Source organism: Tauraco erythrolophus, chromosome 19 (genome assembly GCF_009769465.1).
Source record: "Tauraco erythrolophus isolate bTauEry1 chromosome 19, bTauEry1.pri, whole genome shotgun sequence".
NCBI lineage: Eukaryota > Metazoa > Chordata > Aves > Musophagiformes > Musophagidae > Tauraco > Tauraco erythrolophus.
This window is the reverse complement of record NC_141483.1, coordinates 8,592,033-8,610,543: the sequence shown is the minus strand read 5'-3', so window position 1 is coordinate 8,610,543 and position 18,511 is coordinate 8,592,033. Positions and strand designations below refer to the sequence as shown.

Genomic DNA, 18,511 nt, shown 5'->3' with positions numbered 1-18,511 from the left:
ATACGAATATCCATGATGCAATTGCTTGAGTCAGAAGCAAGGCATTTAGAAAAGGGAGATGAGGCATTTAGAAAAATTTCTGTGGCTGAAGTTGATGAATTTTGGCATGGTAAACAGTGCTTTTAGGATATCTCCTAATCTGATACATTTACCTCGCATAAAAAATTAATTAGCATAGAGATTCTGCAAAATGTTCCAAAAAGAGTTTAGTTTTTACACTTGAGCAGTTAATAAAAGGCATTGGGGAAAAATTTATCTAGTTGTAGTGAACTAATGTCATAGAAATTTGTTATATTATTTCTTAAACTCTTTTTCTGTGTGGTGTGTCTAGGGGGAGAGGTCAATATGTTGTCGCCAAGAGTTTGCTTTCAATCCTCAAAGATGCCAGGGATAGCAATAGTAATTCCCTTCTCTGATCTCACTTCCTATGTTAATCATCATGACATGACATACCCGCTTTTGAACTCTGCTTACGTTGTATGTCACGGTCCTGATTCAGGGCCGACACTTAACACTCGGAGGTGTTCAGCCTCTGTCATGTGTTGAGATCCATTGATCTCAGCTGGCTTATTGAATGCATGATGGGCTTTAGAAGTGCGTTTCCCCATGTGAATGCTACTGTGAATCAGAGACTGTCAGGCCCAAGGGGGGTCTGATATGTTGCTTTCTGACATCAGAAACAAAGCAAAATAAAACCCACCTCTGTTTCAGTTGAACAGTTAAAGGCCTCCCTTCAGGTTGCTGGTTTGTTCATGTGCTGTTGACGTATGGTTCCTGAATTAATCTGAAGCAAACTCATTTTCATAACCAGTTCCAGCATCTTCGAAATTAATCAAACACATAGCCTGGAGAGTATTCATCCTAATCTAATCTAAAATTACTGTTTGCATTGTGTGTGTCTAATTGTTTATGTTAAGTCATCTCTGGAAAGAACATGCTGTCTTGTTTGTGTTTTTACTCAATATTTATACTGCTTAATGCTTAAAAGTAGTCTCAAGAACTTAAAGAACTTACTATTTTATTTTTTTTTTTCCTCCTTTACAGAAGGACATGTCGCTAAAGCCTCAGGAGCGGAAGGAGAAATGGGAGAGGCATCCAGGAAAGAAACCTAGAGAATCTGAGAACTGTGTGTCTGCTGAGCCGAGTGAAAATGGCCATAATAATGATGCTGGGAGCTCTGAGAGAGAGGCAGAGAGAGGCAAAGAACGGATGAAGAAGAAACTCCCCTTGAAGCTATCCAAACAGGTAGGGAAATTGTTTCTCATCTGAAGTGACTGTATTGTGCCATTGGCCACTGTGAAATGTCATCGTGCTGGTAGGTTGGGGCTGTTAATATAAGTGGCTTCTCTGGTAACTTGCACTGGTGAAAACAATATCTCTTACAAGACTTCTGGCCAAGTGCACAAAGGCTGTGTTGCAGACAAATTTCATAAGCCAAAAGGGAAGATGAGATGTGCTGGGCAATGTAGGAAGGAAGGAGCAGACTTCCCTTGTATCCTGCAGCTTTGAGAAGGTGTGGTAGTTCACACCATAGGTTTGTGGGTCTTACGGTCTCGGACACAAATAGAAACCATCAATCGGATCATAGTCTTCTTTGGGGAAGACATACCTGCTAATGCGCACCTGGAAGTTGCAAACATGAATGTGTCCATCTTCTGAATCAAGTTCATGTGCCCCCATGTCCTGGTTTTGACTGGGACAAAGTTAGTTTTTCTTTTTTAGCAGCTAGAAGAGCTCTGTGGTTTGGACTTAGTATGAGATTTGTTGTGAGAAGAATGCTGATAACGCAGTGATGTTTATAGTTGGTGCTGAGACATCAAGGACCCTTCAGCTTCTCATGTTTTACCAGTGTGCAGGAGCACAACAGGCTGGAGGGGAGCGTAGCTGGGACAAAGGGCCCACAACTCCCCTTATGATTTGAATTTGGATTTAGGATTGAGATCCAAATTGGCCAATGGAGTATTGTGTATCATGCAACGTCATGGCCAGTATAGAGGTGAGGTTTGACTGGGAAGAAGAGCTCTTGCTTTTCTGGGAATTCTCTTCTGAGGGCACTCTCAGGCTCTCGGTCTCCTGGAGTTCGTTCTCTCTTATTCTCTTTTCGGGCCTCTTGCTCATCTGGGATTGCGCTGTTGGGACTTACGTATTTTGGAATCATTTGGCAGGACGGGACAGGCATTGGTCACCAGATGGTGAGCAGTTACACTATGAATCACTTGTTTGTATATATTATTGTTATATATATTTATATATTATTATTTTTATTATCATTATTACTTTTAATTTATTCTTCTTAAATTGTTCTTATCTCAACCCAGGAGTCTCCTTCCCTTTTCCCCTTTAATTCTCTTCCCCTTTAATTCTCTTCCCCATTCGCAGAGGTGGAGGAGGGCAAGCGAGTGGCTGCATGGTGTTTAGTTGCCGGCTGGGCTAAACCACTACACCCCAAAACAGTATGTTGAGAAGGAGAGAATATTGAAGTATTTTAGAAGCGGAAACTCGGTTTGAAGAAAGATGTGCTCTGGGGAGTCTTTTCTCTGTGCCCTTCTAAAATGTGGTAGAGCTTTAACGAATTAAGTGTTGTGATGCTGGAGGGTATGACTGTGGACACTCCCATCTGTACCCGGGTACAGAGCTGGGGAGGAGACAAAGAGGAGACACCATGGCTGGCAGGCCATTTTATCACTTAACTGCTGCTCAGCAGGGAGATTTGTTGGTGACTCTGCTCATTCATCAGTTTGGAATCCACAGGGCACAGCAGCCTCTATCTGTGTGCAAACACTTTCCCAGTTGTCCGCTAACATGGTGCCAAATGGCAGCCAGTGGGAAGACCCCCAGTGTACTTGACCCACCAGCGTTTGGTCTGAGCTAAGTAGTACACTACGATGAAAAACTGGTTTTTTATTCTTTGTGATGCAGAGAAAAAGAGCTGTTTAACCCAAGCACACCTTCTGTTCTGTGAAACTAGTTCTGTATGCGTGCCAGACAACGAAATATTGAATTGCCCAGTTATTGAAAGTGTTTTTTTCAGACTTTCAGTATTTTAGGAGTTGAAAGAATCGTTAAGGTTATCTAATGTAACTCCCTGTGTAACTTCACCACACACAGTCTTTTGTGATTGTATTGTAGCATTTTTGCTCAAAAGGGCTCATCACGTTTTGTGGTAGAAATTTGAATGGTGTGCTCATGGCCCCACTCTTCTGATGGCTAGTTGTTCTCATTAACAAATCAGCAGACTTTTGTTTTCTTTCTTTTGATTTCAAAAAAAAAAATAGTTGGAATAATGCAGTACAAATAACTTACGTAAAGATGTTAGTACATTTCGGCTTGCAGACATTTAGGTACTAAACCATGTAACCATGCACTCCTAGTAAAATATTTGCCAGGTTTGTTTTCTTTTAACTCCCCTAAGTGATACCAAATGTTTTGGTTTTAGATTCGTCAGTATATACGTAGTTAAAATGTATCAAGTTTCTTGTTTGGTTTTGCTGGTAGCTGAGTGATGGGGTTTCAGCTTCCCCTCTGGTTACAGGTGTGATGAGTTTGTGCACAAATGCTCACTCTGTGCAAATTAAAACGACTTCTTGTTATAGATGAATAGATGCACATTTTAGTTTCAATAAAGATTTGAGCAACTAAGATCCTTTTCTTGGTATCCAAACCCACAAATCGTTAAGCACGTATTTCACCAGAAGTCCCTGGCTTTGATATAAAATGTTTAGAAGTAATAGTGCTCCTCGATGCTGTTCCTGCCTGCTGCTGGCACCAGGATCGTGGCACTGTGCTTCATCAGCTCCTCTGCCTTTGTGAAGCGGCTGTTGTGTCAGGGTTTTTTTATTTCCGTGAAAATAAACACCCCAAACACCACTCCAGTGACCCTTGCAAAGTATACGTAAAGCTGGCTCACTTTCCCCTCTAGTCCTTGGAGTAACCTTACAGCTGCTCATGCTGATGAAACCAAGAGTGGTGCAGTTGGGGTGTGGAAACCAGGAGTACTGCAGGAGGTCATTAGGTCTTGATTGCCACCAAAATCTCTCTAGCATGAAAGCCTGGCTGCAGTAAATACTGCGTTTCTGCAGGTTGGGAGTCGTTCCTTCCTTCAGGTCTAAAATTACGCTGCAGTGAGTTCAGCGCGTTGCAGGTGTTGGCACCGTTGTGGGTGTGCGAGGCCGTGCTCTGCCGGGCAGCGGGGAGGTCCCCTCGTGCTGGAGCTGGGGTGAGCTGGTTCTTCACCCGCTGCAGAAGGTGAAGTGGTAGTTAATAGTGACATCGTCTACATGGGATTTAAAACTAAGTTTCAAGTAGTTGTGGCACTAGGCATTTCATGACAATTCCTTAGAAACCCCTTACCTTTAGAGTATGAGGTTTTGTTACACTGGCCAGACTTCAGTTTCTGTGATTATATGCTGCTGCCTTAGTTTACCAAACATTTAGATTATTTGTATTTCAGCTCTGACAAAGGAGAACATTGTTACCTGTTTTTTTCGGGCTAGTATTTGGCTGCCATCAGTGATTAAATAGGGTATTTCCTGCCAGATTCATGAAAATCTGAATTCACCTTTCATTGTTTAATCTTTTTTTTTTTTTGCCTGTAAGTATAAGTAACAAACTCTAAAAAGAGTAAGGAGCTTGTTTAAAGAGTATAAAATAAAACCTATGATGAGTGACTCATTAATACACTGTGTCTTTTTAAACAAATCACACTTAGAATTCATCTGTTATTGAAAGGGGAGTTTTTTTAAATACCTTTTATTATCCTGCCTGATATAGTTGTGAAAACCAGGCAAGTTTTCAGGTCTGTAAGGTTGATGAAAGTAGCAGTGAAATCTAAGCTAGATGAACTAAGCTATTCTTAGTTCAAACTAGTTATGCAAATGATATAGATAGGTTCAATAATTTTTCCTTTTTTTAATAACCACAAAGTTCACATCTAGAATTCTGGCATTTCCTGCCAAGCTGTCTAGACAAATTGGCTGTAATATTAAAGTTTCCTGGAATTTGGGGGTGATTTTTGCATCTCAGGGTTATTAAACATAGGTTTATACCTAATTTGGAAAGCTTACTGTAATTAATGCTAATTATACTGAGATGTTGCTTAGAAATTGCTATTCAATGTGAAGCCTTCCTTATACTCTCATCCCTTCTCTTCACAATGCTACTGAATTGTCATCTTTTCTACGCAGCCTCCTCTAATAAATCAAATTGGGCATTATAATTATGGCATTCTGCTAATCCTCGTAGAGAGGTGCAAAGTGGTAAGCTGATTTGAGTGCCAGGTTGTCTGCTTTGTTTAGAAAATGAGTTTAATACTTCACTCCTTTTGACAAAGCATCCAGATTCCTATTTGCTCCTGAATATTTGGTTCTTCTGTACCTCAGCGTATGGGGAGAGGGCTGCAGGATCCAATCTATCCTTTCCAGCCTGTTACTCCAACTGTGTATAAAAATCGTTCAAACACATTTATCCCCTGCTGTAACCAAGCAGAGGGAGCAAAGGGCATTTCAAATAGATATAGGTCCTTTGGCCAAAGATTTCTGGGGGTTTAGGGCTGTTGCCAATGCATGTGCACAGGGAATAGTACTGACATGAAACCACTGCTCTCCAACAAGAGGCAACAAAACCTCTCGCAGTCATCAGGGGTATGTCAAGGAATGAGAAAGTGTTTAAAGGTGTGATGTATTTTAGTGTAGCCAGAGTGGCCTGCAGTAAAGCTTGTCTCTTTGAAATTGTGTTGCTTCCTCCAACTCCAGAGCATTTGTTGGAAATGGAGTCATTGCCTTTTTTAAAAGCCACGTCTAAGACTAACCCAGTGGGTTGTGGAAGGGAGTCCCCACTGCAGCTGCAGACAGTGCTGGTGGGAGAGAGCAGCCCATCTCCTCTTTAAAGAATTCCTCTATGGTTGGCTGTATAATTCATTTAGATGAAGAAAGAGGTAAGATGAAACCTCTTAGTTCCAGTTATGCTTCCTTGTGTTGTTCTAAGTCATTCTTCTGGCTTTTGGAGAGTTACCCTTTGAACTTTGAGTCTGTCTTTCACTAGCCTTAGCTGAGCAGTCTGGGGCCACTCTGGATGTATAATATTGGTTTTTATCTGAGCTTCAGGACCAGTTTCCATTTCTGTATGTAGACTAAAAATGGGCTGACTTGCTGAAAAGAATTGGGGCTAATAGGAAAAAGTTGCTGATATTTCAGGTTAACTTAACCTTGATCTCTGTGGATAGTCAGCTCAGGAGCATCACAATGTGTTAAATATGCTTAGATGTTACATGTGGCTGTAATAACACTCTGTTCTGCAAATAGTCATTTGTCATGAAGATGAGTGTCTTACACCTCCCCCTTCCTTTCTCACCCACTGTTTAAATCACCCAAGATGAGGAAGAGTCTCAAAGAAGCTGAGGAGAACAGGGTGGTGTAGCACGTATTTAACGCTCATGAATAGCATGCTGGGTTTGGAGCAGGGGAGGAAGGGACAAGAAAGCTAACACTGTCATCTTGCTCTGGAGGTGTGACATCTCTCTGACTTCAGCAGAGCTTCCTGGAGGGAGGGAAAGCAGAGTGGGTTCCTGTGTCTCATTCACTCCCCAGCCTTCGTCAAACTGCTGAGCGTTATTGATGATTAATGCGTATTGTCACTGTGGCTCTTGCTGGGCTGGAACTGCTGAATTACGTTAACATGTTTGATTACCTATTCATGTGATTTTTCTGTGATGCTCATCAGCTCGTTATCCAACGTTCATTGATGAACGTAACACCCTCTCCTGCCCCCAGGAGAACACCACTCAGGGTTCCTGCTGCTCTGAACTAAAGGTGCACATTGTTTCTTTTGATGTCTAGGTGAAAATTGATAGCTTGTCTTCAAACGTACCCTTGGCCCCATTTTATGTGTGGTGGTGATACTGAAAGGCTGTGGGGCTTTTCCCAAGGCAGAGAGAAACAGTCTAGAAACTCAGCTGGCTAATGAAACACCTTGTGTGGAAAATTTCCTTTGGCATCATACTGCTTGTGCTGATGGTCGGGCAATAGGAGCATGTGGCGGCTGGATTATCTTTTTTTAAAAAATATTTATTTATTTATTTTATTTTATTTTATTTTATTTTTTCCAGATAATGATAAATGGTAAATTGAAAACTGGGATGCGCTTTTGAAGCCACTGGTGGGCTGGAGGTAGAGCATTTGCTTAGTGATGCAGAGTTCAGAGACTGAAATGTACTTTCTTAGTTGATGTTCAGCAGCCATGTAGGAGAGAGAGTCCAAAAAATAACCTTTGGAGTCTTTGTCTATAGGCCAGAGGACAGGTATGAATATGCCGGTTCTTCCATGACTTAATAACATAGCATTTGGAAGCTGAATTGTGTCTAAGGGGGTCTAAGTGTAATAGCAACTTACTCTGTTACCTTCACTATCTCAGGTTATTAAAAGCAAATGAATTCTAGGCAGCCAACTTACAGGAAAAAAAAAAAAGAGGTTGCCTTTAATGTGGGTTTTGGGGATTGGTTTGGTATGGTGTGTGTTGCTTTGGTGTTTGCATTTCACTGCTTTTGAACACTGAAATTATACAAACTGGTTTCTTTTTGTTTCTAATTGATGTTACCCTTTTTGTTAGCAGATATTGTTATTTAAATGTCCTTTGAAACTAACAACAAAGCAAAAGGGAGAAAAAAGTCCATTTTCTTTTAATCAGGAAAATGTTGCTTCATGTATTGCTTAAAACCAGGATCCATTTCTACCTTTGTAAGTACAAGAATTTACAATTTGGACATGAAAGCTCTGTGCCAGTTGGTTTTAAGTACGCAGTTAGGATTGCTGGGAGAGTTGGACTGTTATCATAGCACATGTTATCCGTGTGAAGTCTCGCTGCCACTGACTCCAGCCGGGCTATCTGGAGACCCAGAGAGGTGGCCTGGGCTGGTGCTTCCCTTCCCTGTAGCCGGAGCCAAGGACGGCGGAGGCGGCCCGCTCCGAGGCATGGTGCTGGCGCTCAGCAGAGCCTGTCCAAGCACGTGCTCGCTTTTCAACACGGGAACAGTCTCGCTGGCTTCAAAGCTCCTGATGGGGTTGTAGTGGCGGGGGCCCTGTCCCCGGAGGATTCCAGAGGAGGTCCGTGTTTCCGGCTGAGCGGCGCAGACACAGATGGCCTGGCCTTGCTCTCTCCCGCTAATCTGCAAGTGCGGAGGCTTCACAGCTGCCTGGGAAACCACTGGGGAGTAACGGTGCAAAGTACTGAAATGGGCAATACAGTATTTAGTCATTAGGTTTGCTAATCCAGGGCCTAAAATCAGCCTCATTTCAATCAATAGCAATCTGTTTGCACTGTCAGGAACTAATTTAAAAATCTGCTTTAAGTCCTAGTTAGGCACTTGGTATTCTGTTTTCTGCATCAAAGTAGAGGGGAAGCAGTGGGCATAGCACAGCAGTGGCAGGAGGAGGAGAAATCCTTTGTAAATAAATACTGGATGTTTGTTTCCCAAATGAAACCCTGCTATTACAAAGAAGTGCTGTTGTTTTTGCTAAATTTATCCAAGAATTCGTTGAGATTCTTGAAGTGGCTGCAGAGCCCACTCTGCAACAGAGGGAGAACTTGGCAGTGTGTTTAGTTGAAATATTTATTCACTTGTCTGGACCAGTGGGTTCTCCTTTTGTAGCTCACCCTCACTTGCCAATGTTGCTGCTCCATGTGCCCAACGTGTCCCTGTTCTTGCAGGACTCACCTGATCCTCCCAGAAAGGCTCAGCTGCCTCTGAGTGTGGCTCCTTGATCTGCCCCACAGCTGGGGGACGCTGGTTCTGTTCCTGGTGGGGCAGGGCTTGCTCACCTGGACCATCACCTTACTGCCATGGGCTTTGCTTGGGTGGAGACTTGCTCATAGGTGGCAGAGCAAGTGGAGGCTGGGTGGCTGTGGAGATGCAGTGTTTTGCCACATGCACTCTGCTCCCTGCTTTGTATTAAAGGATCGTAACACTATTACAATGGTATGAATCCTGCTGTGTTCAGAGCTGGGCCCTGAGGCTTTGCCTACAGCGTTGGCTTCTACCTTCTTTGTCCCTGCTTATCCTCTTTTCCAAAATCCCGTCTGTCCCCATTCACCTCTCCCACTTAACAGCAGTTGGACAACAGCAGTGTGTTCAGGCCTCTAGATGGCTGCTGGCATTTATAATATGTGTTAGAGCAGGTCTAGAGAACACGGTGATTAAAGCACTGGATGCTACCAGTGCTTTCTCAGCACTGGGGCTTCTCGTACTACATCTAGTGGAGCTTAACCACAGCATCTTCGGAAGCCTTATGTCTCCATCTCGGTTCCCCACCTGAGAAGATGGGATACCTGCAGACCCAGTGAAGTGTGGCCAAACAGATCTCAGTAACTAGAGACGTGCACAGACATTTTGTAAACAAAGGAAGCCGCTCAGAGCAGCTCTCATCTCGCAAGGCTCGTCCCTAACAAACAGGGGAGACTTGGTCTGACGTTGCTGGTGTTTTCAAAGTTAAAAAAGGTCAGAAAATTCAAGTGATAGGAAGGTAGTTAAGCCAGTTATAAACTCCATATTTTAAAACTCTTGCAGGTCACCTTTAACTTCTCTGCCTGCAGTTAGAATCATAGAATGGTTAGGGCTGGAAGGGACCTTCAAAGGTCATCTAGTCCAACCCCCCTGCAAGGAACAGGGATATCTCCAACTAGATCAGGTTGCTCAGGGCCTCATCCAACCTGGCCTTGAACGTCTCCAGGGATGGAGCATCCACCACCTCTCTGGGCAACCTGTTCCAGTGTTCTACAACTCTCATGGTAAAAATTTTTTTCCTAATATCCAACCTGAATCTACCTCCCTCTATTTCAAAACCATTACCCCTTGTCCTATCACAACTGGCCCTCCTGAACAGCCTCTCCCCATCTTTCTTGTAGGCCCCCTTGAGGTACTGGAAGACCGCTATAAGGTCACCCCGGAGCCTCCTCTTCTTCAGGCTGAACAGCCCCAACTCTTTCAGCCTGTCCTCATAGGAAAGGTGCTCCAGCCCTCTTATCATCTTCGTGGCCCTCCTCTGGACCCTCTCCAACTGGCCCATGTCCTTCTTATGTTGGGGACTCCAGAACTGGATGCAATACTCCAAGTGAGGTCTCACGAGGGCAGAGTAGAGAGGGAGAATCACCTCCCTCGACCTGCTGGCCACGCTCCTCTTGATGCAGCCCAGGTCGTGGTTGGCCTTCTGGGCCGCAAGAGCACATTGCCGGCTCATATTGAGCTTCTCGTCCATCATTTAGGTGACTGATAAGGACCTTAGGTTACATTTGCTTAAATATAGCCTCAGACAAGAGCAGAATAAAGGGAAACAAAGCAATCCTCTCTTCTCGTTGATGTTCTGTAAGTAGCTGTGAATGGATCTTGTTACAATGGCTTCTTTTGAAAGGAAGAAATAAAAAGGAAATTTCATTGCTAACAACTTATTTGGCATCAGACCCTATAAAAAAGGTTGTTGGTGGTCATTGGTTACGTTGTTACAAAAGAAGAGCTAAATGGTTTGTAATTTAGAGAAGGAGATTTAATTACATGAATTAATTTACAGGAAGCTGTAACCACTTCTGTCTTTTTCTCTGTTGAATTTAATTGGTTGACACAATGTACAAAGTCCTCTTTCTTTTCCTTCTTCCCTCTCTTTTTTTTTTTCTTTTATTTGTATATTTGCTTTTGGAGAGGAGAATGCACCAAGATACAGCACTTCTGTTGCATCTTGTGATTTTAGCAAATTGAAGAACAGAGCAGCACAGCACTGTTTGAATGGTGCTCTGTCTTCAGCTGGTCCTGGTAGTGTGTGCTGTTTGTAGAGATTCAGAACCTTGCCTGGAGAATGTTCTTGTACATCTCTTCATGATGGTGAGATAGGACACGTCTCAGGTGTCCTATGAGCTGTGTAGAGCCCTTTTTCCCGGGTGTAATGCAGATGCCACAGAAGTGGCTAAGATCTAGAAGCAGCTGAAGCAGCCATGGCCTTTTTGCATGTTGTTTTTCTGGTTTGGATAAGAAATGTCTAAAGGGTTATTTAATTTTGATTTAAGCACGAGCTGCCTAATGTTTTACCTAGCTTTGCACAGGGGTTTGGGATCTGTTACCTACTTGTAGCCATTGTTCTTGGGCTTGCACCAAATGTCTGCAATAAAATACAAGGCCTCTGAATAGCAGCAGGTAGAGTATTGTTCCATCTCTGTAGTTTTTGGGATGATCACAGTTTTTTGTGTGTGTGTGAAACAAGCATAGTAGATGCAGACGGACAATATTCTTCCTCTAGCACGCTTATCACTACAATAACTAAACCATCTGCACAGCTCGAGTCTAAATCTGAGCTGATTTAAAACAAACATAAAAATGACATCCCAATGTCACTTGTGGTTGAGGCAGAATAAATATCTTTTTCGTGAGATATTGTTACTTTGAACATGCAGAACTCATCCTTGCTTACTGCTGGCCATAGGATCTCCATTTCTGCAAGAGACTGCTGGGATCGGTGCACCAGGAGCTGTAGCAGAGCTGTAGCCAGCCTTTGCCTGAAGTCATTTGGTGGCACTGGTCCAGCTCACTTGGCTTTCCTTGTGGAAGCATATCAAAGATGATGCTGTTCCCCACCTCTCAGTTGCTCTCGCCTGGCGAGCTGCAGCCTTGGGCAGTGTTACCCGCATCCCTCGGCCTCTTTCTGTGTGGAGCCTTAAGGGAGCTGATTTTCGTACTTCTGCCTGATGGATGGTTTACACGAGCTGTTGAGAATATGCACAGCTTGAGTAAGCACATTTTTGGTTTGAAGCCATCTCTTAAGTAAAATAAGCACTTGGTTTTTTCCCTTTAGCCCTTCAAGCAAGGTTACTAGTATCTATTCAGGTGAATGCTATCGCACTATTTATTTGGCAAAATCAGTCTGTGAAACCTGTGCTATTTTCTCTAACGTTTTGTCTAAAAGAAACTGAAGAATTAAATAAAGCCAGCAGGGGTTTGTGATAGATTTAAGGCTCTTCCAAGCTTACTGGTTGAGGGAGTCGGGTACGTATGTATCTTTTAACTTGAGTTGAAATATGCCCTGTCTGTATGTAGGTTTTCCAGCTGTTAGCACTGTAAATTGATTCTAAAATTTTTCTGAAGTTGAGCCTTGAAATTAATATCTTTTTTTAAAAAAAATAATCCTAGCAAGGAGGATATTTCAGATGTTAAGTTTAGGAATTATACATATAAACTCTTACTATCATCTTATGCAAAAGTTGGGTGTGGTGGGTTTTTTTTCCTTCTCCTCCGGCCCTGGTAGCTTCCTCTCGCTTTATTTTCTTTGCAGTTGGAGTTGTTGAGATTACAAAGCAAAGTAGTATTTGGGTAGTTGCTGGGTTCTGAACGTTAGTGTCTAAAGTCTATTATGTAAATACGTGCAAGTTTTTTTATTTAAAAACAAATTTTTCATCTTCAGTCTTCCTTCCGCATTGCGCTTTGCTCTTGTTAAAGACTTTGATTTTGGCACTAGGGAAAGAAGCACAGGCTCGATTCTTCCTTTGGCTGCAGATCCAATGGAAGTTGAAGTTGAAGACTATTAATAGGTTTCATTTTGCACTCTAATGTTTCCTCTCACAGCCTTTCTTGACTCAGTGACACTGAATAGCAAAAACAAGGAAAAAACCTTTTCCAGGGGAAATCTTATCTGCTGGAATAATATTACTAAAAGAATCCAAGGACAAAGTAATGGATCAAGTAGTGGATGCTGTCCAGGGCAGCTAGAATAACAGTGCTGTGATGAATAGCCCTCTGATGCTGTAATATTGCAGCCTCCTGGAAGGTGGTGCTGGATCTCATAAAGTTGTCTTTCTGTTGGTTCTCAAAACTTTGAGTGGCCACAGGGCAATTGTTTATTGTCTGTAGTGTCAGTCATAGGTATCTTTTTTGGAGTCAATGTGTCAGTTCTTTAGGGTGGAAGATGGAGGTAGTTCAGCTGGTCAGATAGATCTGCAGTGGAGTACATCTGCAGCTTTAATATGAAAAAAATGCTTTACGGTTATTTTTGAGCTTATATGGAGCAATTTCAGTGTATAAAGGTGAACGTGAATAACACAAAGTGAGTCATATTACACGTGTGGCGGGAATTGAAATTTTTTTTTTTTAGCTTACTCCCCATTTGTACATGTGCTCTTTTTCTTTCAGAACTACCAAAACCAATAATATAAAAATAAAAAAGTTATTCTTTGCTTACCACATAGGAAATAATCCCTACAGCAGAGAACAAAGTCTGGATCCACAAAACCTGAACCCCGTTCTGAAAAGCTGATTTCCTTGTTTTCTCAGCACGTGTCCGTGCTCTCCCGTCAGAGGGACACCAGCTTGGCCCTGAGCGTTACTGGGGGGCGCAATGGCTGCGTGCCGTTTTACACCGCTTCCCCATTTCGCCTCTGCTTTCCTTGTGACTGGCTCATTTTGTTCATAAAGCAGCTTGTAATTGAGTGTTTGACAAAGAAGTGTTTACAAGCAGTGTTTCTTGTGCATAATTGCCTAGCTGAGGGGAATAACAATTTGGGTCTGAATTTCAGCCCTTCTTTGTCACTGCCGTATCGTCGTCAGTGGCAGCGCTGTCTCTGCTTAAAGGGAAAGATGGATTAGAATTGTTTCCGGGTACGGCACCGGAGCGGGGAACGCTTGCTCTCTGAAGAAGCTTGTGACTGTTCCTTGTGGCCCATGCTCGTTCTTTGTTCATGTCTTGGTTTTGGACCACAACAAAGTGTGTGCTAATTACCACGTGTGGTGACTTCTGGGTTTTAGTGGTGGAGTCTGCTAATTTAGAGGGAATTTTATTCCGGTCATATGGAATGTGAAGATTGGAGTTTTGCCAGGCTTTAAGCCTTCTCTAGCCATCGTGTGGGGTGATACGGTGTAGGCTGTGGCTGTCCTAATCTGGGAACATGGTTGGAGTTCAGTGTTCCTGGGTTGAAACCCACAGTGCAGACGGAGCCTGTGTTAGCAAAATAAAAGTCTCGTGATGCTGTTGCTCAGGAACAAAAGGACTCCAGGATCAAGCTTTTTAGTTCAGGCAGCATGTGGGTGTTTCAATTGTCCATGCCAAAACCCTTCTGCAAATTATGCCAACTGGGCAGGGTGTGGAGGGAACAGAAGCAATGAAGTTATGCATGAGTAAGGAACAGCTCAGGCTTTCTTCAGACCCAAATAGGTCATTCCCAAAGGGTACTCTTTCTTTTTTTTTGGAGGAGTGGGGAGCATCTTTTAAGGGGCTGCTCATTCCATGTTTGCAGGATTTACCACGTTTAATCAGAAGTGATGGGAATCGGTGCATAACAAATAGGCAAAGACAATCCCAAGAATTGTCTACTAATAGCTGGAGGCACCCAGAGCTCTGGTGGGACTCCAGGTTGCGGGGCCGAATAGGGCAGTTCCCATTAACGTCAGTGCCAGTCTGTGACTAAAACCCACACGAAGAGGTGGAAACAAATCACAACACATGAAACAAAAGTCATGCAATCAGGCATGAGTAAGACTGATACTCAGCCATTTTGGCCGATGAGATCAACTCCTTCCCTGCTACTTGAGTGCAAGCAGGAAGCATTTCTGTGGCAAAGTTTACTAATACCAAATCTGATTTTGTGGATATAGTCATTACTTAATGGTCAATACTGATCTGTTGAGCAAAAATAAACAGTCACAGTTTTACTGTCAAACCAGGAGTAGGTTAGCACAATGGCTACACGGCTAGGAGCATCGCTGAACTAGTGTTACAGCTTGTCAGAGTGCTTTGACCCCAGCAATGTACTGAATTGTGAAATTCTTGTATAAAGAAGACCACATGACACTAACATCCAGAGTGCCTTTTGTTTGTCCTCATGTAAAATAGCTTTGCAGGTGTTTTGCTAAGACATCTTCCCAATCCCTTTAGCCTTGTTCTGAATCATCCTCATACATTGACTAGCTTGGTAAATAAACAGTGTGTTTTTGTATGCCTGCACAAATGCTGGTCTCTTACAGTCCTTTGCAGGTAGATGTTCCCTCCCTGTTTACCTGACTTGTTGAGAGCAGAGGGAGAAGAAAAATGTCTTTGATAGCTTTTTTTTTTTTCTTACAGTGAAGCAGAGGAATAAAGGGATTATTTTTTTTCCCCAGACAGTCTACTACAGCAGCAGCACCAGGGACCTCTCGTAAATTGATGAAGGGACACATTTGACCTTAGGGCTGCTTGTTAGAGAACATTGTTATAGGCACGTTGTAATAGCAGATGTAATAAAGTCTACATTGTCCTAGAGAAAAAAAAAGTAGTATGTTTTGTGGTTGGGTGTTTTGTGTTTTGTTTTGTTTTTTTTTCCCTGGTGTGTGCATGTTATTTAGTAGGGACTGAATTCTTGTCTGTCAACCTTGGGTCACCTCAAATAGGCATAAGCCTAAGGCAAAGCCAAAGGCAGACAAGTTACAGAATAAGTTGTATGGGAATTTGACAAATACCTGGTTGTTATTGTTTATTGCAACTGAGAACACAGAGAAGAATTTGGTTTGTGAAAAATTATTTCAATTGCAAAGTGAAAAAGAAAGTGTGAGTTGTGTAAAGAAATTAGCAGTGATGTAGACCGTGGAGGCTTGCACTTCAGTAGCTCTGTCCTTAACTGGAAGAGGAGCACTCATGCATACTAGGCTTTTGGTCCTGAAGAATTTGGAACAGCAGCGGTTGGATGTTCCTCAGAACTCCATCACACTGATGAGGGCTGGACTAGGAGGGTGCAGTAGTGGGAGCTCTTACAGACTTCTGAAGTCTTTTGGTAGAGTCAGCTTTGCTTAAAAAAGAGAGTAAGCACTCTGCTAATCAAATCTTGTAAATGCAAATAAAAAAAAAGATGCTCTTACAAGAAATTACCACCACAAGGGTTCAATTAGTTGAGAGCCTAAATCCCAGTGACTTGTTGATATAATGTGCTCCTCACTAACTTACACATTTACATAAATCCCACTTACCAGTTTACTCTTTGCATTTTTGTATTCTGATACCTCTTACTAGAATAAATGCATTTATTCTGTTTTGATAGATCCAATAAAATGTGCAAGCTGTTGCAATATGTATGTTCTGCTGCATTAATGGGACTCAAAATAGGATTTCTGATAGTTTTGGAGGCTTCCTTCTGTGGCATCATGTGCTTATTTTCCTAATGGTTATAATTTATTTATTTTGGCAGACTGTCTTTAATTTAGGTTGGTAATGACAAGAATTTCTACTGCTTCAGCTGTATTCATTTGCAGAATCTGGAAAACTGAGACTTTTTTGCAGTATTCAGCACCATGTTGTCTTACATTGATCAGGTATTTCCTGCCTTTCAGAGACCTATTGAGGTGCACTGTAATTGCTTAAGGTGTATCTGCTAAAACAGCTGAGTCTGTCTTAGTTCTTTTATGCAACAAAGGCTGTTAATACCACTATACAAATGAGAGTCCTTAGTTAATTCCTAGTGAAGTATTGATGGACTCGACTTGAAGCTTGTTCTGATAGAATTAGGATTTAATCAGTAAATGTTCATTGTTTCCTTCTGCTTATCCAAAAAATTAGCTGTTTCCAATGCTGAACTACATATGTTATAATAAAAATCTAAGTAAGTGATATGATCTTTTTCACTATCAGATACTGACTTTCACCTGGTAGTCTCTCCGTAAGGAATTAACCTTTATTAATATTTTTATTTCTGAATTGAAGAGTAATCTTGATCTGTAGCACAGTGGTAGTTAGTATCTAACTAACTGTTTGTTTATTTTTCTGTTTCCAGACACCGCAGACACATAATTTTAAAACTCTCCTCCTCCTTAAAAAATAACTCTGAAAGAGGAGGAGAGGCTGTATTTGTGCCAATAGTACTAATTGGTGGAGTTGCTGAGGTTAAAAGAATTATTCTACCAAGTTCTGCCATTAGATTGCTGGGCAATGGGGTAAATTACTTAGCCATCTTTTGTCAGGTTGCTTATCTGTAAGATGGAGATAGTAATTTTTACTTCCTTTTTAAAATGCTTGCAATATACAGAAGAAAAGTAGTAGGAGACATGGTGATTAATTTATTACCGTACGGGAAAATACAAGGCTGTTTTTTCAACCTAAAAAAGGAAGGGAGGGAGAAGGTCATTGCTGTGGGACTCTTGGTCTTGGTAGCAAGATTTAAGGGATTGGTCTTAAGTTGTGGAACATCATACAGAGGTGCTGAGGACCATTCAATGATTCAGTCCACCAAGAACCTTGCAGAAAGCTCCAGCAATTGCTGAGGATGATCTAATGCTGTTATTAATCATCATCTCATGCTTCAGAACTAGGTGTGAATACTGAGGGTGTTTCCGCAGTACGAACCCAGGGGAGGGATCTTGATAGCAAACTTGCTGGGCCAGTTTTCTAGTCTAAGCTTTTGCTTTTTTTTTTTTTTTTTTAAATTATAAACCCTCTAAAGGTCTTCTAGGGTGAAGAGCTGGTTAGAAATACTGAGTGTATAATTTTGTGGTTTTCTGTCTTGAGTAACTGGCTTCTCAGGAAGCTTTAGGAAGGAATAGATCTACTTACGTACGCTTGAGAAAGGGCTCAGGTATCTATTACTCTGAAATAGCCCCACTTGATGATGCAGCTTATGTATGAGACGTACATAAAGCTGATTGCAGTGGGCTAAAAAGGGCTAGAAAAGCCCTGGCTTGCCAAGAAAAACATTTTCTGCAGTTCAGCATGAATTCATCCCTTTTTATTCTTCCCAGCAGTGGGATTTGTTTATGTACTGCCCTTAGCTCAAAGAGCCAGACCTTCACCTCCAGTGTGGTCTTCTGATCCTCCCTAGAGTCACTGCCTAGGAGACATTTGCTTTTCCCTCAAGAACCTTGGATGGGAAAAGGCAAAAGGAGTTGTTAAGGTCCAGCTGGGTGTACTTTAGGGTCTTCAGCATCCAAAAGACATCTTCTAACAGAAGATGGGAGGGGAATAGCAGCTGCCAGTGAGTTGTGTTGGCGCCTCCAGTGTTGTTGGGTTACATTCTGTTTTCTGAAACAAACTGGAGAATATTCCAAATTCCTAAAATTCTGCCTGCCCAGCAAAATCAGGGGGGCATGTGGCATTACTAGCCATGTGAATGTTTGCTTAATTTAGCAACAAGTTATGAATATTCAGTGGCGTAGGCTTCAGCAGAGAGGAGGAACAGGGATGTAAGCCCACGGGGATCCAGGCTTGTTAACCTCTGCTGCCTTGGGCTCTACTACCCTGTCTGTGTGCTACCTGGGAGGAAATCATTGCAGGTGCATTCATCCATGCCACAACTGAACCTTCGTTTTGCTTTATTGATGTTCCCTTGGAGCTGCTCATGTGAAAGTGGGACAGTTGGCCTTTGTGTGAATGCGAATGCGTGTGCATGTCTGTCAAGTTTATTCTTGCAGCTTAACCATCATTCATTACATAAAGCCTGTTTGTCACACATGACTTTAAATATCCACAGGCCAGTCTCATGTGATAATTCCAGTGTGGATTTCAAATACAGCGAGGTAGGGGCTGCAGTTTAC

At 42.3% G+C, this 18,511-nt stretch overlaps 1 protein-coding gene across 1 annotated transcript in view; it reads left to right on the top strand.

Annotated features, from left to right (window-relative positions):
- Positions 1–1,050: 1,050 nt before the first annotated feature.
- Positions 1,051–18,511, top strand: part of FBRSL1 (fibrosin like 1) — a 399,203-nt gene continuing 381,742 nt past the window's right edge. Inside the window, 1 exon segment of the mRNA XM_086623316.1 lies at positions 1,051–1,245. Within this exon segment, the coding sequence (XP_086479442.1) occupies positions 1,051–1,245 (195 nt within the window).